This window comes from Acartia tonsa, chromosome 11, assembly GCF_053477335.1.
Source record: "Acartia tonsa isolate MP-2025a chromosome 11, ASM5347733v1, whole genome shotgun sequence".
NCBI classification, from domain to species: Eukaryota; Metazoa; Arthropoda; class Copepoda; order Calanoida; family Acartiidae; genus Acartia; species Acartia tonsa.
The window spans coordinates 31,970,906-31,996,356 of NC_137270.1; the positions used below are offsets into that span (position 1 = coordinate 31,970,906).

Sequence of the window (25,451 nt, forward strand, 5' to 3'; positions counted from 1 at the left end):
TCCTTATAGGTCCAGGGACGGTTTTTAACTAATCCCCCTCCCACTTTAAGTGCATCTAGAGGCCAACTATCCACCAAATAAAGTCCTTCAGGTAAACCCCCGAGAGGTCAACAAAATGGAGGCTAATTTAACTAGATCTGTACGTTTCCAACAATCTCAATTAAGATCTGGCTATAGATCATATCTACAATTACATAGGATTGACGAGAATATTGAAGGTAAATGCCCAATTTGCAACCAAACACCACATGACACTGTTCATCTGTTCAACTGCCCAAACAATCCAACACATCTTACAGTTTTATCACTATGGACTAAGCATGTTTTGGCGGCGAATTTTCTTAAACTTGTCGAGGGCGTAACTTGAACAGAAAACACAGATTCATTCCACTGCAACTGACGAGATTTCCCCTGGAGGCTAATTAATCAATCAAAAATAAATCTATATGCCTGATTAACCGTAAATACAACAAATTGTAAGCAAATGACTTCTTTTCTTATAATTATTATTCTACTAACTTATACTATGATTTACCACCAAAACACACTTTTACTCTTCTAAATTATTGTCATACTGTGCGTGGGCTTTTATGATTCTTTGATAGGTCATGAATTCGTATTGCAAAGTTTATGCATTCTGCCATTCTAATCGAAGTTGAGAGAATACACTTGAGTATAAGATTGAAATGATACAAAGCTAGCGCAGCCTTATTTTTGAGCTTCACTTTAGGAGAACGTATTTCGCACTACCAACAGGATGTATTTCTTCCAATTGATCTAGTTAACTGCTAAAGCAATATGGTTCTTTACTATGTAGCTTCTTGTAGGTACTAGGAATGTTTTTATTTTTTTGGGAGAGGTTACTGCAACACCAAAGAGAAATTACAAAATATTAAAGGGGGGAGGCGGAAGTGCCACTTTATGAAACCAAAAGTAAACGCGCATGAACTCAGCCCATAAAAGAGTTACAGCTCTAAAATTTGGCACAGAAGTTGCTTTTGTGGAGGACAATATGGAACTGTAAAGAAACGGCGGTGAAACCGCCGCTCCCGCCGAAAACCGGCGTTTCCCGCCGAATTTTTTGCCTTTTTTCGTCTTAATCATCTGAGATAAACTTTTTTTTCATAGAAATTTCCCTTATATTTTCACGTGACACTTGTAATATTCGAAACATGTCAATACTAAAAAAGTGTAATATCTTATAAGTGTCAAGTGAAAATATATGGGAATTTTTTATGAAAAAAAAAGTTTATCTCAGATGATTAAAAATTGTCTATTATGGCGAGAAAAAGCAAAACAAATTTCGGCGGGTAACGGATGTTTTCGGCGGGAGCGGCGGTTCCGCCGCCGTTTCTTCGCAGTTCCATATTGTTCTTCATAAAAGCAACTGCTGTGCAGAATTTTAGAGCTATAACTCTTTTATGGGCTGAGATCATGCGCGCTTTAACTTTAGGTTTCAAAAAGTGGCACATCCGCCTCCCCCCTTTTATTCTTTTTAAAACTAAAATTTAAAATTAGGTACGGGGCCTTTAGGTGCAAAGCCGCAAGTATTATTGAAAACCATAAAACTGAGTTTTACAATAATTGACAAAGGTGCATTAACACTTCCTCATAAAATGGAAACCAAATAAATATTATTTTTTTATTTCAGAAAACAAACCTCTAAAAATGTCAGGAGTTGGTACTTTATGTGAATGTCAAACTAGCTTTCAATGGAAAATCCAAAACTTCTTGAGTTTAAATGTTGATAATGGAGATTGTATTACATCCCCTGATTTCACTCTAATTGGAAGAGAGGGAAAACAGAAAAAGTTTCATTTGGACCTGTATCCAAAGGGAGATGAAGATGCAGATTGGGTTGAAATATACCTTACCCCTGATGATAGCCTAAACTCATGTACAGTTTCATACAAGTTGAGTATTCTAGATAAAGAAAAAAAGCAGTTCATTCATAAGACAGTAAGAGATCATACTTTCTGTGATAAAGATTGGGGATTTGACAGGTTTGTTGAAATCCAGAAATTAAAATTAAAAGAAGAGACTGTTTTACCAAATGGAACTCTGACAATTTTCTTTGAGTCAGATGGTGTTCAAGTGAAACCTAAAGATCCTACCATGTGCCTAGGCGATGACCTAAATAAATTGTTAAGAAATGACGAGTATACAGATGTTGAAATTAAATGTGAAGATGCAATCCTGAAATGTCATAAGGCCATATTAGTTGCAAGAGCTCCGTATTTCAGGGCCATGTTTAACAGTCCTCTGAAAGAGAGCCAGACAGGAAAAGTTCAGATTGATGGAATGGAACCTGATGTTCTCAAAGACATGATCTTGTTCATTTACAGTGGCAAAGTGAAGACAATGAGAAAGAATGCTGTCGAGTTGTTCAAAGCTGCAGATATGTACATGATAGACAGTTTAAAAGGTATGTTTTGATTGACATTGTTTTATCTTTAAGCCTTATGACTTTTAAGGAGTTGAAAATCTTTTTCTTTCTAACCTTCATAAAAAATACTAAACACCAGATAGAATTTTATAAAAAGGTTATTTTTGGCCTAAAGTTAGAATGCCTGTAACTGATTACATTTTTACACTAAAACACCCCTTAGCATACCTAGTCAAAATCTCTCTGTGTCTAAAATTTAGGGTCAAGCGGGGGAAGTTTCGATAAGGGGCTATTTTCGGTAATTTCGACCTACCTTCATAAAATGACCTTTATCTCCATGTTCCTTTCAAATGACAGAAAAAAACATAAAAGCAAATTTGTTCCTTTTTAAATTGCCTACAAAAAAGTATAAAATGAAATTTTTGTGAGATGTATATTAAGGGTACTTATTGGGTCTCAAAGTCGGACGAAATTTTTTTTTTTTTTTTAAATTTTTTAGTAGGTGTGTAAAGATCGACCTACACAAAAATTGGTAAGACCTAGAGCTGATCCGTAAAAACCTTTTGAACAAAGAATTGCCCGCTCTTTCCAAATCCGTTGAGAGCTTTAAAATCAAGTTAATATTTTTTTCAAAAATGACCAAAGTTGGCGCCGGGGGAAATTTCGGTAATTTCAAAAGAATTTAAAATTCATCTTTTAAGGTCATGTTTTCATTGGTCAAATCTATTATTCAATATGGGCTTTTAAGAATTAGGTCTAAAAATTAATAGAACAGATTTTAAACAAAAAATTCTTTTTTTTTTTTTTGGAGCAAAGGGAAGGGTTTTTAATGCAACCATCTCGTAATCAGTGAGCAAATGGCACTTAGAATTCGAATTTCGATCTAAACTTTTGCATGAGTAATCCTTGGTAGGTCTATTTTCCCTAAATCGAACAAAAAGTTGGAAAAGTAACGGCTGGCGGCTCAACCGTTCAGCCGTTTTTTGCCTATTTTCAGGGTGAATTCATCATCAATTACGTAGGAATCAACTATTTCAAACATATTTTTGGTTTATTTCATGTTAAATAATAGCAATAACCATTTTTGAAACTTCTAGTACCAACAGCTACCGTCTAGAACTGTTTGATAGCGTTTTGGAGTGGCAACGAGAATAAGGTGGAGATAGGTTTCGTGAATAATTTGTACTATAGATATCCAAAAAATGGCAAAACTGCTGAGCCGCCAGCCGTTAGCCTTTACTTTTCCAACTTTTTGTTCGATTTAGGGAAAATAGACCTACCAAGGATTACTCATGCAAAATTTCAGATGGAAATTCGATTTCTAAGTGCCATTTGCTCACTGATTACGAGATGGTTGCATTAAAAACCCCCCCCCTTTTTGTGAGGAAAATATCAAAATTTCTGGTCCTTTGAGAAAAAAAATATTTTTGACATAGGAGAAATAGTCCGATCTTTATGAAATTTTTTGTGGATAATCCCAATAACCTATACTAATAACCTCATACTATTTGTTACGCTTGTTTGGCCGTTTGGCCTTTTTTCATAGATTTTTTTAGGTTAAAATGTAGTCAAGAATTTTTGCAAAGATGACACTTTTGCTTCAAATTGTGTACTTTCGTACTTTACAGCATTTGATTATGTTTTGGCTTCTTATTTTTTCTGAACCTTTGAACTCTTTCTTATCAAAATCAGGGTGGGCATACAAAAAACCCACCCAAAAAAAACGCTTTGCTACTAAATTAATGATATATAAATTGTGTAAATAACATAAGCGTGCAGAGGGTTTTATTAAGGGGATGTAAAAAGAGGAAGGCCTTAATAATTTCTGGGAGGGGGGGGGGGTGGGTGTTGACAGATTAAGAATAGAGGAGGAGGTTCCATATTGTGAAGCTTTTTTATATGTACCTATATTGCTAAAAAGGGTTTATAGTAGGGTTGGGCCGGATATCCGGCCATTTTCAATATCCGGCCGGATATCCAGCAATATGATCTTTTATATTTTACAACAAAAATCTCTGTTTTTTAAACTCTTAAATGGCTGTAATTTTCTTATTATTGAAGCTAGAAGAACATTTTTTTCTGAGTATGTTTATCTTTATGTAAATTTTATATTAGAAATCTCAAAACATAAATATTGGCGGTGGCAGCAGTACTTGGCAGCTGCCAACCGCAAACCGATGGTTGGCAGGTAAACGGCAACGGATTTTATGAAATTGTAATATTTCATAAAGATATAGGTACATATAAAAAAACCTAAGTTTAAAAGGGGGGGGGCGAAAGTGACACTTTTTGAAACCAAAACTAAGAGTCAACAAAGGAACTCAACTAAAAAAAGGGTTACAGGTCTGAGATTTTGCATGGCAGTTGCTTTATAGGGGTACAATATGGAACTGTGAAGAAACGGCGGCGCAACCGCCGAAAACCGCCGTTTCCCGCCGTAATTTTTGTTGCCTTTTCTCGGCGGTTTTCGGCGGTTGCGCCGCCGTTTCTTCACAGTTCCATATTGTACCCCTATAAAGCAACTGCCATGCAAAATCTCAGACCTGTAACTCTTTTTTTAGTTGAGTTCCTTTGACTTTTAGTTTTGGTTTCAAAAAGTGTCACTTTCGCCCCCCCCCTTTGAAATCTTCAAGTAAAAATCTGCGGTCACAGGATCCGTTTTAAGATTTCTGGAGACCTGGAGGTTCAGGACTTGCAGGATTATACCTGGAACCTGAAATTGACTTGAACACCTATATTTCATATGAGGATGTACGACTACAGGATATTTTAGTATTAGATAACATGAAATGCATTGTTTAAGTAAAAAAAATATTTTTACTTTTTACCTGAATGACCTTACCAGGTTTGCTGGCATTCTGTGCCCACCAGGAAGGGTGTATTAAAAAAATTTCAACTGTCATATTTCGAAAGTCACTCAGTTATACACAGCTATCCTCAACAGTTTAGCGGATTTATAAACAACACGCTCCAAGCGGTCAATGGATCCTAAAAATAGACAAACTTGCTGAATCATACCTGGTTTTACCTAAATAATACCTGCTCCTTCTTCGGGACTATAGGTTTTTAAAGATTTTCACTTAAATTACCCTATTATTTGACTTAAAAATAGCGTTCGACAAGACATCCTGTCGCTGTTTATAAGTTTTAATACAAAAAAGATGTTATTATTTTCTTTTAAGGCCATCCAAATGTCTTTTATTAGATTTAAATTTAACCGATATAATTGTTATTGGTTCCCTCTGCCGATTCTATCCATATTTCATGAAATTAAAACCATATGAAAGAGTTGACGAGAAAATAAGAAAAGTGTTGAGAAGATAAGTAAAAACTAAGTTAATGATAGAGGTATAGTATTAAGACTAAAGTAGTTTTATCTAATATAAGGTTTAACAAGGTTAACCTCAAGAAAAACGTAAATATAATGGTGGGACAAAGTAAATTATAAAGTAAATGATCAGTTAAGTTGTCATAATAAATAGGAAATAGAGGAATAGAAATAAAAGAAAAGAATGATAGGAGAATATATAAGAAAACCGAGAAACCCTTAAATATAAATATAAAAAATGTAGCATGACCAACAGACTGACAGACAAAGTAAGTTTGTTGTATGCTGTTACTTTTTGTTAAGGGCTATCTTCACAAAAATTGACTTATCTATCTGAAATAGTATTGGTTAAAATTAAATTTTACCATATTGTTATGGACTGACAGACAAGATGAATTATAAAGTAGTTCTGCTACTAACCCGCAACTATTGCTCGTCATGTAGCGCATCCGCTCTTCGTTGGGGATGTGATAGGTTCGCGGTACAATTAAAGAAGTTAAAAATTGTTCCTACTGTTACTATATTAGGTGCGCGGCATAAATAGTTAGAGTAGGGAGACAGGGATCTAAAGGGATAAGACAATGACTTATAAAGTGATATAAATCCCCAATGATGATGCACAAATTTAACCCTTATTTAGCTAACACTTAGTGGTTGAAAAGCTTGGAAACTCAACTTAAATACCAATCAATCAAAACTTAATAAAAGTCTCCAAACTTGTAAGCAAACAAATAAGAAAACACTATTATAAAACTTTTGCTACAGCCCAATGTCCCCTTTCCCTTCTCAGACAAAGTGTTGGTTGTCTGTTGAATGTTACCTAAATGAATATCTAACAGTGGGCGGTAGAGCTCCCATGACAAGCGCGCGGATTTTGAAATCAAAGGATAAACCCAACCCAATTAGGTAATATTTTTGCTATTAAAAACTTAAAACACATAGATGTATTTATGTTAAGTATACTCTGCTAACTTAATTTGAAGTCAAATAAGCTGATCATATTTCTACCATCCACTTTCTTATATTATGCCTGGAGTAAAACTCCAATTGTATAGGTTAGTACTCTAGCCTATAACTTTTCCTCAAGATAAAAATACAGTTAATCTTTTAGATGATTGTAAATTTCTTTGCTATTAATTATAGCATACTATTGAAAATCGGTATGCAAAAGATAAATTTCTTGTCAAGTTTCACAATTATCATTTTTATCTCTTGATATGATAAAAAGTAATGCATAATTTAATTTTCTATTTTTATCATTGGTGTTGGGCGTTATATACCAAAAATATTTAATGCAGTTATCAGTAAGTATATAAACAGCAGGTCAACAGTCTTTAGATTTATGAAATAATATTAAATATGTATTAGATGGTAGTTCACAGCACAAAAAAACGCGCGAACAGGGGTTAGTGGGTTAAACTAAGCAATACTTTTATTCCTCAAAAATAAAATCACCCTGTGATAAACATGCTGCTACTTTTGTTTTCCATAAATTGTTACATGTCTTTTATTACTATAAATAAACATATGGTTGCCCTTTAACATCCAGGGGATTTGTATTCAAAATGGAAGGGAAAGGCAGAAAAAAGCCTAAAACCATTCTGAGACCTATTTAAATTTTCCATTATTTCGAGAATTCAATCAATTCATTAGTTATTGAAATCTTAAGCTAGCTACAAACAAAAAAACCCTTAAAACTTTAAAAAATAGAATAAGTATAAAATACATTTTACATTTGTGCCAATAAAAAAATTTGATCCTAAATTCATGTTAGTATATCATACTGTAATCTTAGGCAATATAATTATTTTTTAGGAACCGCTATTCTTGACTAGCTGGAGAATTAAACGTACACTAGATCATTTTCTGATGATATTTTTTTCTTACTGCCCTGTAATTTACTAATTACATTTCATATTTTGTTTTGATATCTATTTCAGCTTAAAACTGTAGTCATAATGTCACCAATCCTACTTTATAAAGTAAGAAGCTAGAAATAGGATAAAAGCTAATGTGAAAATATAACGAAAACCGCAACTTTGTTTCCTTCACATTAGCCAGTTTGTTTTATAAAGCTTAAGATCTGAAAATTTGTTAGGTTGTAATTTTCAAGAAAGCACAATAAATTTTTTTTTAGTTATTTTAGGCTATTTTCCTTCTCCCCCGCCTTCCCTAGAGGATCAGGTTCACCAATTAGTAATCTTATAATGTAAGTTTTGTGAATGTATGAATTAACATTCTAATATTTGAATGGTAATTTTGTATAAAAACAAACACTGTAAATAATGGTTTTAGCAAACGCTGTTAACAATTTTATCAATATATTAAATACAAATGACTCCTTTTTTGTATTAAAACTTATAAACAGCGACAGGATGTCTTGTCGAACGCTACTTTTAAGTCAAATAATAGGATAATTTAAGTGAAAATCTTTAAAAGCCTATAGTCCCGAAGAAGGAGCAGGTATAATTTAGGTAAAACCAGGTGTGATTCAGCAAGTATGTCTATTTTTAGGATCCATTGACCGCTTGGAGCGTGTTGGTTATAAATCCGCTAAACTGTTGAGGATAGCTGTGTATAGCCCTCTACCTCTATACACAGAAAATGGGATATAAAAAAACCAGAGGGGGGGGGGGGGGCATTTAACGCCACCTCCCCGCCCATCCTCCAACCATTAGGGGTTGATATTACAGATTGAGGGTAGTAATAGTTCATTAGATTAATTGATAAGAAGAAAGATCATTTAATAGTTACTTAATTTTTAAGTTTTAACCTTAATTTTATATAATAAAACAATAGGTAGTTTATTAAGAAATTTGTTTTGCGGGTATAGTCCCTTTCGTGGCAACGCCCCCTAAGGAGCTATTATTCGTTTTTTCACAGTAGCTTTCCTCTTATTTCTAGCCCCTGCGGGGGGCTCTAACCTTGCGGGCCCAATTGCCTAACCTTGCGGGGCACTCACCTAAACAAATATAACCTAACCTAACCTAAAATAACCTATTAAAAGCAATTTTAAAAATACGACGAATCGCCCCTTAAGGTGCGTTGCCACGAAAGGGACAGTATCCTTTTTTGATACTTTAATATGCAGTAATTTGGCCGGTTATAACCGGCCGGATATCCGGTAATTTGGCCGGATGACCGGATATTTGCCGGATGACCGGATATTTGCCGGATACCGGCGTTGGCCGGATATCCGGCCGGGTACCGGATATCCGGCATTTGAAATCAGCCGGATATCCGGTATCCGGCCAAAAAAATATCCGGCCCAACCCTAGTTTATAATTGATTGGAATGTCAGCTTTCCTCATTATCTATCTTGTTTATTGTAAAATCTTACTTACCTAATACCTCCAAACAACATAAACATTAATATTTCATCAATATATCAAATGTATTTGACTCCTAAATGGAAAAACCCAATAAAACCCAGGTTTTTTACAGGTTGGGTTGGGCTTTTTAAAAAAAATTATAGAAAACGATAGTGAAACTTATTTTTTTAGTTGGTAAAACTATAGGTATCAAACATAAACCTAGTACATTCACAAATAAAATTAAAATCACTGCTGGAAGGTGCTTAGAATCACTTGATCTAGCTCGTGCATAGTCCCCTTTAAATCTAACCGAATCTAAGTTTAATTCCAATTGTTAAGGGCTAAAACTTAGGATTATATGTTACTAGTAGCTTCACCCCTAGCGTAGATATACCACACTTTTCTGGGATCTTGCTGTGTCAAGTATCAACTGTTGGGAATATCAAAGGATGACTCCATGCAAAATGCTGAATTTTCACCAAGTGAAAGTCTAGTGTCATTATCTCTTATGAGAAAAAAGTTATTAATTAATTAAAATTTCAAATTGTGATTTTTTGATGGATTTCTTTGATGAAATGACAGGCCGGTCAATTTTTAGGCCATTTTTTGCGGTTTTTGGGCCGTCACGCCCAAATGGTTTGAGATAATCTCACAGGACCTTTTGCCCAACCTAAGTCTGGTTATTTGTGAGGTCTAGGAAAAAAAACAGACTTACGCAAAAGATTATAATTATAATCTTTACACAGAAAAATGGCACGAGGTGAGGGTTTGAGGGGGCAAAATGAGCCGACCAGCGATTTTTGACGGCGCGCAGCGACGTTGTGCTTCATCCAATCCGGGATTTATTTTATCTTAGACCTCACAAATAACCAGACTTAGGTTGGGCAAAAGGTCCCGTGAGATTATCTCAAACCGTTTGGGCGTGACGGCCCAAAAACCGCAAAAAATGGCCTAAAAATTGACCGGCCTGTCATTTCATCAAAGAAATCCATCAAAAAATCACAATTTGAAATTTTAATTAATTAATAACTTTTTTCTCATAAGAGATAATGACACAAGACTTTCACTTGGTGAAAATTCAGCATTGTGGGCCGCCTAGACTTTATATTTGGTGACCCTGGGGTGACGGGTTCAGTGCCCCCCACACCCACGAAGTGGGCATACTTTTGAAAATCACGTTTTTTCAGTTTTTCCCCTTAAAGGAGGGGAAGGAGTCGTTTTAGAAATTTTGCATGGAGTCATCCTTTGATATTCCCAAAAGTTGATACTTGACACAGCAAGATCCCAGAAAAGTGTGGTATATCTACCCTAGCGGCTTCAATCTATGAGTAAATAGGATGTCCCCTTCTATATAGAATGTAAAAATTGAAATAGAATGTGCCACTTTATGAAACCAAAAGTAAAACGTGCATGATCTCGGCCCATAAAAGAGTTACAGCTCTAAAATTCGACACTGCAGTTGCTTTGTGGAGAACAATATGGAACTGTGAAGAAACGGCGGTGAGACCGCCGTTTCCAGCCAAATTTTTTTTTGCCTTTTTTCGCCAAATTAGAGAGTTCTCAATCATCTGAGATAAACTTTTTTTCTCATAAAAATTTCTCTTATATTTTCACGTGACACTTATATTTTAGACATGAGGTTTTAAGTTACTAGGTTAAAATACTAGCAGCTATGCCTCTTAAGGCCTCGAGGGGCACTAGAGATGAAGGGCGTAGGGGGTGGAAAAGTTGAATTCATACTTTCAAATTTTTGTTGGGGTCATTTTTTTCTTATATTTTGTCTATCGAGTTCGTCTGCTACTAAGATCATACCTAGTCAGCTGACGCTGCAAAAGTTTCTTTTATATTTTGGGAAGGCAGCAAAACAGCCTAAAACCATTTCAGGACCTATAAGGAGCTTCAATAAAAAGGAGAACCATATCATAAATTATAATACCAGCAAAATAGCCTAAAACCATACAGAGACTTATTATTAGAAATAAAATAGCCTAAACCTATCTCAGGACCTTCACCTATAAGAAGCTTCACTGACAAGCGAAATCCTTCTCTAGACACAAAAATAGGCTTACTTCTTTAAATAATAGTTAATACCACCCCAAAAATAGGCCTACCCCCTTTATTCGTCCCTTCTCCTTTTTTCACCCCTAAAACAGGGGTGCCCTAATCTGCCCAAAAGGATAGATAAAGGGCGGCCCAAAACCGCCCGCCCGAAACGAGTTTTGGGCCGGACCGACGCTGGATTTATCTGATTTTTGGAAAACTGATTCCTGTTACAACAAGGTAGAATGTTATAAGCAATGCATCTATGTAATCAAGTCCAAAAATGTAAGTATGTCCCTGAACAGTATCATGTATTTAAAAAAATTTGCAAAAAATTTACTCACAATTTTATTTAGACTAATGCATCAATATTCTGCTTACCTATTCATTTCTGATACTCTTCAAGTGTTAATGTTAGTTTGTCCTTCCTTTGCTTTTATGGATGTAATCATTGTTTATATTTATAATTACTTTCTTTGGTACAGATTTTATATTTAACCTACCAGTAATAGGGTAAGGGGGGGGGGGAATTTCGTTTATTTTCGTTTTTTTTTGAATAAAAAAATGGGGCAAATATTAATATTTTCAAATGAAACCAAGACCACTAGAAAGCTTACGGAAAGGACCAACAGGTCCTAAAAGGACGTTATCCGAGGACTTTTAGAAGTTGGTCGAAATTTGACTCAAAGAAATTACCGAAAATTCCCCACCAGGGGGGGAATTTTGGGTAATCATTTTCAACCTAAAATAAATCGATGAAAAACGGCCAATCAAACTTAAATAATCATAATTAGTATAGGTTATACCTAGGGATTATCCACAAAAATTTCCATAATGATCGGACTATTCCTTCTATGTTACAAATGAATTTTTTTAAAGACGAGAAATTTCGATTTTTTTTCGAAATTTTTTTTTGAAAAAACTTAAAATTAATATCAGAAAAAAAACGTATTTTATTACTTTTTATGCCTGATCCTAAAAAAGCTCACATTGAACTATAGATTTAGCCCAAAAAACATGAAAATTGATTAAAAATCGACCTCAAAATTTGAATTTGAAGCAAAAGTGTCATCTTTGCAAAAATTCTTGACTACATTTTAACCTAAAAAAATCTATGAAAAAAGGCCAAACGGCCAAACAAGCGTAACAAATAGTATGAGGTTATTAGTATAGGTTATTGGGATTATCCACAAAAAATTTCATAAAGATCGGACTATTTCTCCTATGTCAAAAATATTTTTTTTCTCAAAGGACCAGAAATTTTGATATTTTCCTCACAAAAAGGGGGGGGTTTTTAATGCAACCATCTCGTAATCAGTGAGCAAATGGCACTTAGAAATCGAATTTCCATCTGAAATTTTGCATGAGTAATCCTTGGTAGGTCTATTTTCCCTAAATCGAACAAAAAGTTGGAAAAGTAAAGGCTAACGGCTGGCGGCTCAGCAGTTTTGCCATTTTTTGGATATCTATAGTACAAATTATTCACGAAACCTATCTCCACCTTATTCTCGTTGCCACTCCAAAACGCTATCAAACAGTTCTAGACGGTAGCTGTTGGTACTAGAAGTTTCAAAAATGGTTATTGCTATTATTTAACATGAAATAAACCAAAAATATGTTTGAAATAATTTGAAATTTTAATTAATTAATAACTTTTTTCTCATAAGAGATAATGACACAAGACTTTCACTTGGTGAAAATTCAGCATTTTGCATGGAGTCATCCTTTGATATTCCCAACAGTTGATACTTGACACAGCAAGATCCCAGAAAAGTGTGGTATATCTACGCTAGGGGTGAAGCTACTAGTAACATATAATCCTAAGTTTTAGCCCTTAACAATTGGAATTAAACTTAGATTCGGTTAGATTTAAAGGGGACTATGCACGAGCTAGATCAAGTGATTCTAAGCACCTTCCAGCAGTGATTTTAATTTTATTTGTGAATGTACTAGGTTTATGTTTGATACCTATAGTTTTACCAACTAAAAAAATAAGTTTCGCTATCGTTTTCTATAATTTTTTTTAAAAAGCCCAACCCAACCTGTAAAAAACCTGGGTTTTATTGGGTTTTTCCATTTAGGAGTCAAATACATTTGATATGTTGATGAAATATTAATGTTTATGTTGTTTGGAGGTATTAGGTAAGTAAGATTTTACAATAAACAAGATAGATAATGAGGAAAGCTGACATTCCAATCAATTATAAACTAGGGTTGGGCCGGATATTTTTTTGGCCGGATACCGGATATCCGGCTGATTTCAAATGCCGGATATCCGGTACCCGGCCGGATATCCGGCCAACGCCGGTATCCGGCAAATATCCGGTCATCCGGCCAAATTACCGGATATCCGGCCGGTTATAACCGGCCAAATTACTGCATATTAAAGTATCAAAAAAGGATACTGTCCCTTTCGTGGCAACGCACCTTAAGGGGCGATTCGTCGTATTTTTAAAATTGCTTTTAATAGGTTATTTTAGGTTAGGTTAGGTTATATTTGTTTAGGTGAGTGCCCCGCAAGGTTAGGCAATTGGGCCCGCAAGGTTAGAGCCCCCCGCAGGGGCTAGAAATAAGAGGAAAGCTACTGTGAAAAAACGAATAATAGCTCCTTAGGGGGCGTTGCCACGAAAGGGACTATACCCGCAAAACAAATTTCTTAATAAACTACCTATTGTTTTATTATATAAAATTAAGGTTAAAACTTAAAAATTAAGTAACTATTAAATGATCTTTCTCTTTATCAATTAATCTAATGAACTATTACTACCCTCAATCTGTAATATCAACCCCTAATGGTTGGAGGATGGGCGGGGAGGTGGCGTTAAATGCCCCCCCCCCCCTCTGGTTTTTTTATATCCCATTTTCTGTGTATAGAGGTAGAGGGCTATAACTGAGTGACTTTCGAAATATGACAGTTGAAATTTTTTTAATACACCCTTCCTGGTGGGCACAGAATGCCAGCAAACCTGGTAAGGTCATTCAGGTAAAAAGTAAAAATATTTTTTTTACTTAAACAATGCATTTCATGTTATCTAATACTAAAATATCCTGTAGTCGTACATCCTCATATGAAATATAGGTGTTCAAGTCAATTTCAGGTTCCAGGTATAATCCTGCAAGTCCTGAACCTCCAGGTCTCCAGAAATCTTAAAACGGATCCTGTGACCGCAGATTTTTACTTGAAGATTTCAAATTTTAAACTTAGGTTTTTTTCTATGTACCTGTATCTTTATGAAATATTACAATTTCATAAAATCCGTTGCCGTTTACCTGCCAACCATCGGTTTGCGGTTGGCAGCTGCCAAGTACTGCTGCCACCGCCAATATTTATGTTTTGAGATTTCTAATATAAAATTTACATAAAGATAAACATACTCAGAAAAAAATGTTCTTCTAGCTTCAATAATAAGAAAATTACAGCCATTTAAGAGTTTAAAAAACAGAGATTTTTGTTGTAAAATATAAAAGATCATATTGCCGGATATCCGGCCGGATATTGAAAATGGCCGGATATCCGGCCCAACCCTACTATAAACCCTTTTTAGCAATATAAGGGAGAGGGGAGGTTAAAAGCTTCACAATATGGAACCTCCTCCTCTATTCTTAATCTGTCAACACCCACCCCCCCCCCCCTCCCAGAAATTATTAAGGTCTTCCTCTTTTTACATCCCCTTAATAAAACCCTCTGCACGCCACTGTATCTATTTCCTTTCATAAATTGTTATGTTTTAGCTTAAAAGATCAATTATGCTTATGTTATTTACACAATTTATATATCATTAATTTAGTAGCAAGGCGTTTTTTTGGGTGGGTTTTTTGTATGCCCACCCTGATTTTGATAAGAAAGAGTTCAAAGGTTCAGAAAAAATAAGAAGCCAAAACATAATCAAATGCTGTAAAGTACGAAAGTACACTAATAAAACTGTTTAAAATATAACAAGTTACCATCTCATTTTATAAAGGGGGGGGGGGTTTTAATGCAACCATCTCGTAATCAGTGAGCAAATGCCACTTAGAATTTGAATTTCCATCTGATATTTTGCATGAATAATCCTTGGTAGGTCTATTTTCCCTAAATCGAACAAAAAGTTGGAAAAGTAACGGCTGGCGGCTCAGCTGTTTTGCCATTTTTTGGATATCTATAATACTAATTAGTTACGAAATCTCTCTCCACATAATACTTGTGCCCTTCCAAAACACTATTAAACGGTTCTAGACGTAGCTGTTAGTACTAGAAGTTTCAAAAATGGTTATTGCTATCATTTAACATGAATTAAACCAAAAATATGTTTTATAAAGTTGATTCCTACGTAATTGATGAAGGATTTACCCTGAAAATAGGCAAAAAACGGCTAAACAGCTGAGCCGCTAGCCGTTACTTTTCCAACTTTTTGTTCGATTTAGGGAAAATAGACCTACCAAGGATTACTCATGCAAAAGTTTAGATCGAAATTCGAATTCTAAGTGCCATTTGCTCACTGATTACGAGATGGTTGCATTAACCCCCCCCCCCCCCCCCCCTAGATATACCACACTTTTCTGGGATCTTGCTGAGTCAAGTATCAACTGTTGGGAATATCAAAGGATGACTCCATGCAAAATTTGAGCTGGATCCGGCCAAAACCGGCCGTGAATTTTATGAAAAACCGTTTTTTTCCGGTTTTTAGGGGGTATCTGTAAATCGATTCAGCTGTAGCAAAACCGGTTAGAGGTAGAAAAAATTTTACTTCACATGAAATTTAGCCAATGCAATTGCCTACAAAATTGTACTTCATCATCAACTTGATTGGACAACTCTTTCCCCTCCTAAATGTTCATTAAAACCTCGGAAACGGCAAAAATCGCCAAAAATCACGCCTTCGGCGGCAAATAACGGCTAAACGGTCAGCCGGAGGCGAATGAAACATAAATAAAGAAATTTTCTGCCTCAAAAAGTTGTTCAACATCAAAGAGATGCTTAAAGTCTCTAAAACGACTCCTTCCCCTCCTTTAAGGGGAAAAACTGAAAAAACGTGATTTTCAAAAGTATGCCCACTTCGTGGGTGTGGGGGGCACTGAACCCGTCACCCCAGGGTCACCAAATATAAAGTCTAGGCGGCCCACAATGCTGAATTTTCACCAAGTGAAAGTCTTGTGTCATTATCTCTTATGAGAAAAAAGTTATTAATTAGTTAAAATTTCAAATTGTGATTTTTTGATGGATTTCTTTGATGAAATGACAGGCCGGTCAATTTTTAGGCCATTTTTTGCTGTTTTTGGGCCGTCACGCCCAAACGGTTTGAGATAATCTCACGGGACCTTTTGCCCAACCTAAGTCTGGTTATTTGTGAGGTCTAGGAAAAAAAACAGACTTACGCAAAAGATTATAATTATTATCTTTACTTACACAGAAAAATGGCACGAGGTGAGGGTTTGAGGGGGCAAAATGAGCCGACCAGCGATTTTTGACGGCACGCAGCGACGTCGTGCTTCATCCAATCCGGGATTTTTTTTCTTAGACCTTACAAATAACCAGGCTTAGGTCGGGCAAAAGGTCCTGTGAGATTATCTCAAACCGTTAGGGCGTGGCAGGCCGAAAACAGCAAAAAATGGCCTAAAAATTGACCAGCCTGTCATTTCATCAAAGAAATCCATCAAAAAATCACAATTTAAAATTTTAATTAATTAATAACTTTTTTCTCATTAGAGATAATGACACAAGACTTTCACTTGGTGAAAATTCAGCATTGTGGGCCGCCTAGACTTTATATTTGGTGACCCTGAGGTGACGGGTTCAGTGCCCCCCACACCCACGAAGTGGGCATACTTTTGAAAATCACGTTTTTTCAGTTTTTCCCCTTGAAGGAGGGGAAGGAGTCGTTTTAGAGACTTTAAGCATCTCTTTGATGTTGAACAACTTTTTGAGGCAGACATTTCTTTATTTATGTATCAATCGCCTCCGGCTGACCGTTTAGCCGTTATTTGCCGCCGAAGGCGTGATTTTTGGCGATTTTTGCCGTTTCCGAGGTTTTAATGGACATTTAGGAGGGGAAAGAGTTGTCCAATCAAGTTGATGATGAAGTACAAGGGGGACGTAACTGAAGACTTTTTGATGCAGGGGGGGGAGTTTTCTCCGGAACTACTTGATGAACCGTGCAGATTTTTTGGACTTAAGCTTTTATGGGTATGAACATCTTATGGTTTCAATCTCAACCCCCTACCCCTACCCCCTAGCCCCCCGGGGCTCTAAACCCCCCTAAAAATGAACCTAACCTTAATTTTCTCAGAAACCATTTGACCAATAGAGATGATTTCTTAAACCTAAGCTTTTATGCTTATAAATTACCTTTTAGACTTGAAGTTACCCTCCTGCTGCCAACCCCTAGCCCTCCGGGCCTCAAAAAAACCCTAGAAATGAACCTAACCTTAATTATCTCTTAAACCATTTGATCAATAATGATGATTTCTTAAACTTAAGCTTTTATGCTTATAAACTGACTTTTAGTTTAGAAGTTACCCTCCTGCCGCCAACCCCTAGCCCTCCGGGGCTCAAATTAACCATTAAAATGAACCTAACCTTAATTTTGTCAGAAACCATTAGATCAATAGAGATGATTTCTTAAACTTAAGCTTTTTTGCGAATAAACTGATTTTAATTTAGAAGTTACCCCCCTGCCTCCAACCCCTAGCCCTCCAGGGCTAAAAAAAACCCCTAGAAATGAACCTAACCTTAATTATCTCTTAAACCATTTGATCAATAATGATGATTTCTTAAACTTAAGCTTTTATGCTTATAAACTGACTTTTAGTTTAGAAGTTACCCTCCTGCCGCCAACCCCTAGCCCTCCGGGGCTCAAATTAACCCTAAAAATGAACCTAACCTTAATTTTGTCAGAAACCATTTAATCAATAGAGATGATTTCTTAAACTTAAGCTTTTATGCTAATAAACTGACTTTTAATTTAGAAGTTACCCCCCTGCCTCCAACCCCTAGCCTTCCGGGGCTCAAATTAACCCTAAAAATGAACCTAACCTTAATTTTCTCAGAAACCATTGGATCAATAGAGATGATTTCTTAAACTTAAGTTTATATGCTTATATAGAGAGTTTTAGTTTAAAAGTTACCCCTTGCCCCTGACCCCTAGCCCTCTTGGGCTCATATTAACCCCAAAAATGAACCTAACTTTAATTATCTCAGAAACCATTTGATCAATAAGATGATTTCTTACACTTAAGTTTATATGCTTATAAACTGACTTTTAGTTTAGAAGTTACCCCCTTGCCCCCAACCTCTAGCCCTCTGGGGCTCAAATTAACCCCAAAAATGAACCTAACCTTAATTTTCTCAGAAAACATTGCATCAATAGAGATGATTTCTTAAATTTAAGCTTTTATGCTTATAAACTAACTTTTAGTTTAGAGGTCACCCCCCTGTCAACAACCCCTAGCCCTCCGGGACTGAAAAAAAAAACCTATAAATGAACCTAACCTTAATTATCTCAGAAACCATTTGATCATTATAGATGATTTTAAAAATTAAGCTATTATGCGTATAAACTATTTTTTAGTTTATAAGTCACCCCCTTGCCGCCAACCCCTAGCCCTCCGGGGCTCAAAAAACCCTAAAAATGAACCTAACCTTAATTTTCTCAGAAACCATTTGATCAATAGAGATGATTTCTAGGACTTAGACTTTAATGGTTTAGGAGTCACTCCCCTGCCCCAAACCTCTAGCCTAACCTTCATAGAAACAATTTGATCAATAGTGCAGATTTATTTGACTACCTATAGTTGTAAAATAAATATTAAATAAAGGATGACAACGTCCAGAGAAGCTTTTAAATGATAAGAAAGGATCAACAAAAAGTGACATGAAGTTAAAAGTCAGCATGTTTTTAATGGACATTTGGACTTTTTGTTAATGATTATAGAGTAGCTACACTTTGAAAATGGTACCTAAATGCTATAGAAATCATCATGCAAAGTTTAAAATCAATAGGACAATTATAATATGTCAAAACTAACGAAAAAAAGGCTAACCCTCACAGACCATATCTGCAAATTTAAAAAAAAATTACTAGAAATTTGAGTTTAAGTAGGTACATTTTTTAGGGGGGTTTTGAGCCCAGGGGGCTATGGGGTCGGCGTCTTCTGAACCATATATCTGCCAAACAAAAAATAGTTTATACGCATAAAAGCTTAAGTCCAAAATATCTGAACTTTTAATTATGTGGTAACTTATAAAATAAAAGTTAACTTAACAAGGGGTAACTTTTAAACTAAAAGTCTCTATATAAGCATATAAACTTAAGTTTAAGAAATCATCTCTATTGATACAATGGTTTCTGAGAAAATTAAGGTTAGGTTCATTTTTGGGGTTAATTTGAGCCCCAGAGGGCTAAGGGTTGGTGGCAAGGAGGTAACTTAAAAACTAAATGTCAGTTTATGTTATAAGCATATAAACTTAAGTTAAAGAAATCACCTCTATTGATTAAATGGTTTCTGAGATAATTAAGGTTAGGTTCATTTCTAGGGTTTTTGAGCCCCAGAGGGCTAGGGGTTGGCGGCAGGGGGTGACTTCTAATCTAAAAGTTTGTTAATAAGTATAAAAATTTAAGTTTAAGAAATCATCTCTATTGATCCAATGGTTTCTGAGAAAATTAAGGTTAGGTTCATTTTTAGGGTTAATTTGAGCCCCGGAAGGCTAGGGGTTGGAGGCAGGGGGTAACTTCTAAATTAAAAGTCAGTTTATTAGCATAAAAGCTTAAGTTTAAGAAATCATCTCTATTGATTAAATGGTTTCTGACTAAATTAAGGTTAGGTTCATTTTTAGGGTTAATTTGAGCCCCGGAGGGCTAGGGGTTGGCGGCAGGAGGGTAACTTATAAACTAAAAGTCAGTTTATAAGCATAAAAGCTTAAGTTTAAGAAATCATCATTATTGATCAAATGGTTTAAGAGATAATTAAGGTTAGGTTCATTTCTAGGGTTTTTTTTAGCCCTTGAGGGCTAGGGGTTGGAGGCAGGGGGGTAACTTCTAAATTAAAAGTCAGTTTATTAGCATAAAAGCTTAAGTTTAAGAAATCATCTCTATTGATCTAATGGTTTCTGACAAAATTAAGGTTAGGTTCATTTTAATGGTTAATTTGAGCCCCGGAGGGCTAGGGGTTGGCGGCAGGAGGGTAACTTCTAAATTAAAAGTCAGTTTATAAGCATAAAAGCTTAAGTTTAAGAAATCATCATTATTGATCAAATGGTTTAAGAGATAATTAGGGTTAGGTTCATTTCTAGGGTTTTTTTGAGGCCCGGAGGGCTAGGGGTTGGCAGCAGGAGGGTAACTTCAAGTCTAAAAGGTAATTTATAAGCATAAAAGCTTAAGTTTGAAAAATCATCTCTATTAATTAAATGGTTTCTGAGAAAATTAAGGTTAGGTTCATTTTTAGTCTTTTTTTTAGCCCCGGAGGGCTAGGGGTTGGGGGCAGGGGAGTGACTTCTGGACTAAAAGTTAGTTTATAGGCATAAAACCTTAAGTTTAAGAAATCATCTCTATTGATCAAATCGTTTCTGAGAAAATTAAGGTTAGATTTATTTTTGGGGTTAATTTGAGCCCCGGGGGGCTAGGTGTTAGCAGCAGGGGGGTGACTTCTAAACTAAAAAATTAGTTTATAAGCATGATAGCTTAAGTTTAAGAAATCATCTAGGGCTAGCGGTTGGTGATAGGAGGGTGACTTCTAAACTAGAAGCTAGTTTATAAGCATAAAAGCCCAATTTTAAGAAATCATCTCTATTGATCAAATGGTTTCTGAGAAAATTAAGGTTAGGTTCATTTTTAGGTTTTTTTTTTAGCCCCGAAGGGCTAGGGGTTGGTGGCAGAGGGGTGACTTCTAAACTAAAAGTTAGTTTATAAGCATAAAAGCTTAAGTTTAAGAAATCATCTCTATTGGTCAAATGGTTTCTGTGAAAATTAAGGTTAGGTTCATTTTTGGGGTTAATTTGAGCCCCGGAGGGCTAAGAGTTGGCAGCAGGAGGGTAACTTCTAAACTAAAAGTCAGTTTATAAGCATAAAAACTTAAGTTCAAGGAATCATCTCTATTGATCAAATGGTTTAAGAGATAATTAAGGTTAGGTTCATTTCTAGGGTTTTTTTGAGCCCCGGAGGGCTAGGGGTTGTTGGCAGGGAGGTGACTTCTAATCTAAATGTTAGTTTAATAGCATAAAAGCTTAAATATAAGAAATCATCTTTATTGGTCAAATGGTTTCTGAGAAAATTAAGGTTAGGTTCATTTTTAGGGGGTTTTAGAGCCCCGGGGGGCTAGGGGTGGGGGTAGGGGGTTGATATTGAAACCATAAGATGTTCATACCCATAAAAGCTTAAGTCCAAAAAATCTGCACGGTTCATCAAGTGGTTCCGGAGAAACCCCCCCCCCCCCTGCATCAAAAAGTCTTCAGTTACGTCCCCCTTTTATAGGCAATTGCATTGGCTAAATTTCATGTGAAGTAAAATTTTTTGTACCTCTAACCGGTTTTGCTCCAGCTGAATCGATTTACAGATGCCCCCTAAAAACCGGAAAAAAACCGGTTTTTCATAAAATTCACGGCCGGTTTTGGCCGGATCCGGCTCAAATTTTGCATGGAGTCATCCTTTGATATTCCCAACAGTTGATACTTGACACAGCAAGATCCCAGAAAAGTAGAAAAGTGTGGTATATCTACCCCCCCCCCCCCTTAACATTTTATTGTAAAAGTTTACTTTTGTTTTTTTGTCACAGCAGTTTGAACTCAACAAAACATTTGATTATTTATAGGCAAAAAAGTTTAAAAGTTTTTTTTCATATAAAACCATGGCGAAACTTTTTTTAAAAATTGATATTACAATATTTAACATAGTATATTCACCAAAAAAACATTTAGAATCACTGCTAGAAGGTGCTTAGAATCACTTGCTCTAGTTCGTGCATACTTCTCCTTGATTTTGTTTTCAAAAGAAAGCTAGGCTTTAAAGGTTCTCAGGTACTGTGAGCTTGGTATCACAATGCCAATGGGAGGCAAATGAGACAATTAATCAAGATAAATTGCAATGCCAAATCCCAGTTATCTGACTCTTATTTTGTCTGAGTTCCCTTGCCTGTTTTTAAAAGTGACACTTTTGCCCATGCTTGATTTTTTTATTATTTTTAGATTTGTGTGGTACCTACTTGATGAACAATCTTAACAATGAGAATGTCCTAACCTGTTTGTCATTGGCTGACAACAAATGTGAAATGCTAAAGAAAGCTGCTATGAAGTTTATAGTTGAAAATGACACTGATTTCTCAGAAACTTCTGAGTGGAGAGATCTTTCTAAAGAACTTCTCATAGAAATTATAAAGTGTCAAAAAGTGAGAACCAGAAGATTGGTAGGACTTAAGGATAATGAGGAAGAAGAGGAGGAGGGGGAAGATATTGATGATGAAGAAGGGGAGGATGATGAAGGAGAAGATGATGAAGAAGAGGAAGACTAAAGTTGTGTACATATAGTTCTCCTAAAGTATCTAGTGGTCATATTAGGGCTCGCAATCCGAGTCTAAAAACCGCCCAATTTTTTAACCCATTTTGGACCCAGAATCTGAATCCGCAATCCGGAATTCAAATTGTGGATTGTTAATTTTTAATGCCCTTTGTAGCACTTGAAGCGCCATTGATGTTTTATTTTTTTATTTTTATGTACATTTGGATACCAAATAACTTGCATTTAAACAAGGGAAGTTTGTACACTTATAGGAAATGAAATTCAGTATCAAAGTTTGGGAGAGATGTGTGGGCTTGTTTTTATAGTTATCGACCTAATTCTTTTTGTAAAATTTCTTATATGAATGGATATACACATAAAACTTTGAAAATTGAATTTCGGCACTTCCCTTCTAGGGGCTAGTGGAGCAAAAGACCCCCCAAAACACTAAAAATATTTGTTCTGAGCTTATTTTTAAAGATATCAACCTGATTTTTTTCAAGAAAACTTTCTAAAAATAACTGAATTAAGTAACCATTACACATTTCATTTTGGGACTTTCCTTCTATGGGCTTGTGGAGTAAAAGACCCTCCAAAACTAAAAATTGGAATTCTAAGCTTATTTTTAAAGGTATCAACCTGATTTTTTTTAAAGAAAACTTTATTTAAAATAACTGAACTAAGTAACAAATACACATTTCATTTTGGGACTTACCTTCTGGGGGCTTGTAAAGCAAAAGACCTCCAAAACTAAAAATTGGAGTACTGAGCTTATTTTTAAAGATATCAACCTAATTTTTTTCAAGATAACTTTTTTAAAATAAATGAAATAAGTAACCATTACACATTTCTTTTTGGGGCTTTTCTTTTAGGGGCTTGTGGAGCAAAAGACCCTCCAAAACTAAAAATAGGAGTTCTGAGCTTTTTTTAATGGTATCAACCTGATTTTTTTAAAGAAAACTTTTATAAAATAACTGAATTAAGTAACCATTACACCAGTGTTTCGGAGCCGGGAGCCGGGAGTGGCAACATTTTTGGTGGAGCCGGATCCGGAGCCGTATTTTCCGTTAAAAACGGCTCCGGAATAGCTAAAAATGATTTTTTAAAGTAATATTATAATAAGGCAACGGTCTATTTCCATATAATAAACTGAAAAACTATTGTTACTTAACAAATAGACATACATCCTTCTACTTTTATATAGCTTTAATCAAATAAAAGCAAAATATTTTATATTATTTATTTTATTTTATCAAATTCAATAATGAAAAAAATTGATATATTAATTTTAAGGTAGGAGCCGGAGCCGAAGCCTCATCAAAATTATACGGCTCCGACACCCTGCATTACACATTTCATTTTGTTTTCTTTAAGTTTTAAATATAAGTTCAGAACTCATATTTTTAGTGTTTTGGGGGTCTTTTGCTCCACAAGCTCCTAGAAGGAAAGTCCCAAAATGAAATCTGTTATGACTACTTAGTTCGGATATGTTAAAAATGTTTTCTTTGAAAAATCAGGTTGATATCTTTAAAAATAAGCTTGGACCTATTTTAGTTTTGGGGGTCTTCTGCTCCACAAGCTCTCACGTGAATCGATAGGTACCAATTTATTCAAAGATATTTCTTTGAAAGCAATTTTGCACCTTAACAAAAACTATTTTTCTTCATTTACCCATACAAAGTCAATTATTAAGATATTTTTTCTTTCTTTAAATACAGTACTATGATCTGTAAAAATAATGCGAATTATTTTTATATTGGTATATGTGGAGGTGATAAAGTTTTGTTCAGGTGACAAATTACTTTATCAGAGTATTTAAACTTTTCTTAGACACACGATTATTATCAATTTTTTTCCCTTAGTTTCGTGTTTTTCTTGTTATTTGTGTTGATTCTCAGTTAATTAGTTTTTATATTTTCAGAGATAACAATGAGGTGATATTAAATGGTTGATAAAGTGTACTGGATTCAAAACCAATCCTATTATATAAAGTAGTAAGCTTTTTTTTGTCTGTAGCTAAGGATCTCGCTAAACACTGAACCAATTTGGTTCTCATTTATTATGAAGCTCCTTATAGGTCCAGGTAAGGGTTTTCAACTAATCCTCCTCCCACCGTAAGTGCCTCTAGGGGCGTAACCGCTAGTAGGGATTATTGTAAAATATGCGTGTATGCATAGTTAAGCTTCATGTCTGTCTATAAGCTACTGAGATCCCATAACCAGCTTCAATAAAAAATTTACAATTATTAGGAAAAATTATTATAGGCATATTAAAGGATTGAAGCTTAGCTTAAATGGTCTGTTAGTCGGTTGGTAATGATTTTTTCTCTCCAGAATTTATTCTTGATTTATGAACACTAACCATCTGCTCCTTATTTTTTTTGTGCTTTGCTACTTAATAGATGTTTTCATCTAAGAAATTTTTTATATTTTAAAGAACTTACAATCAATTTAATTTTAAAATTTGTCTTATTTTCATTAAACACGACGGCCATTTCATTTGTTCTATTTTGTTTGGGGCGGGGGGGGGGGGGGCTATGAAATACAATGTTTGTATGTTACTGATATTCTTGTGGTTTATGCATACAAAGTATACAAATATCTACTTTTGGAAACATTTAATGCAGAATATTAGAAATTTCTTTTAGCTATCCTATATAATATAAGTAACAGGATGTATTACTTCCAATTAATCTAGTTAACTGCTAAAGCAATATGGTTGTTCTTTTCAATGTAGCTTCTTGTAGGTACTAGGAATGTTTTTAGTTTTTGGGGGAGAGGTTACCTCATCACTCTAAAGAGAAATTACAAAATATTAAATTTATTTCTTTTTAAAACTAAAATTTAAAATTTGGTAAGGGGTCTCTAGGTGCAAAGCCGCAAGTAAATTAAAAACCATAAAACTGAGTTTTACTATAA

The 25,451-nt window shown here is 35.1% G+C and overlaps 1 protein-coding gene across 2 annotated transcripts; it reads left to right on the forward strand.

Annotated features, from left to right (window-relative positions):
• The first annotated feature begins 1,621 nt into the window (after window positions 1-1,621).
• On the forward strand, window positions 1,622-24,455 carry LOC145332349 (speckle-type POZ protein B-like). Of its 2 annotated transcripts, XR_013884165.1 has the most exons (3): window positions 1,622-2,425; window positions 22,224-22,839; window positions 24,088-24,455. XR_013884165.1 is itself a non-coding variant. In XM_080177347.1 (2 exons), the coding sequence occupies exons 1-2, from the start codon at window positions 1,669-1,671 to the stop codon at window positions 22,544-22,546; spliced, it is 1,080 nt and encodes a 359-aa protein (XP_080033473.1). In that variant the 5' UTR covers window positions 1,622-1,668; the 3' UTR covers window positions 22,547-24,455. The 2 variants fall into 2 exon arrangements, 1 of the variants encoding a protein (XP_080033473.1); XM_080177347.1 differs by having other exon boundaries at window positions 22,224-24,455.
• Window positions 24,456-25,451: the final 996 nt, after the last annotated feature.

Coding starts and splice junctions, on each gene's coding strand:
- LOC145332349 (XM_080177347.1), top strand. CDS start 1,669: ATGTCAGGAGTTGGTACTTTATGTGAATGTCAAACTAGCTTTCAATGG. Junction 2,426..22,223: donor CATGATAGACAGTTTAAAAG/GTATGTTTTGAT, acceptor TATTATTTTTAG/ATTTGTGTGGTACCTACTTG.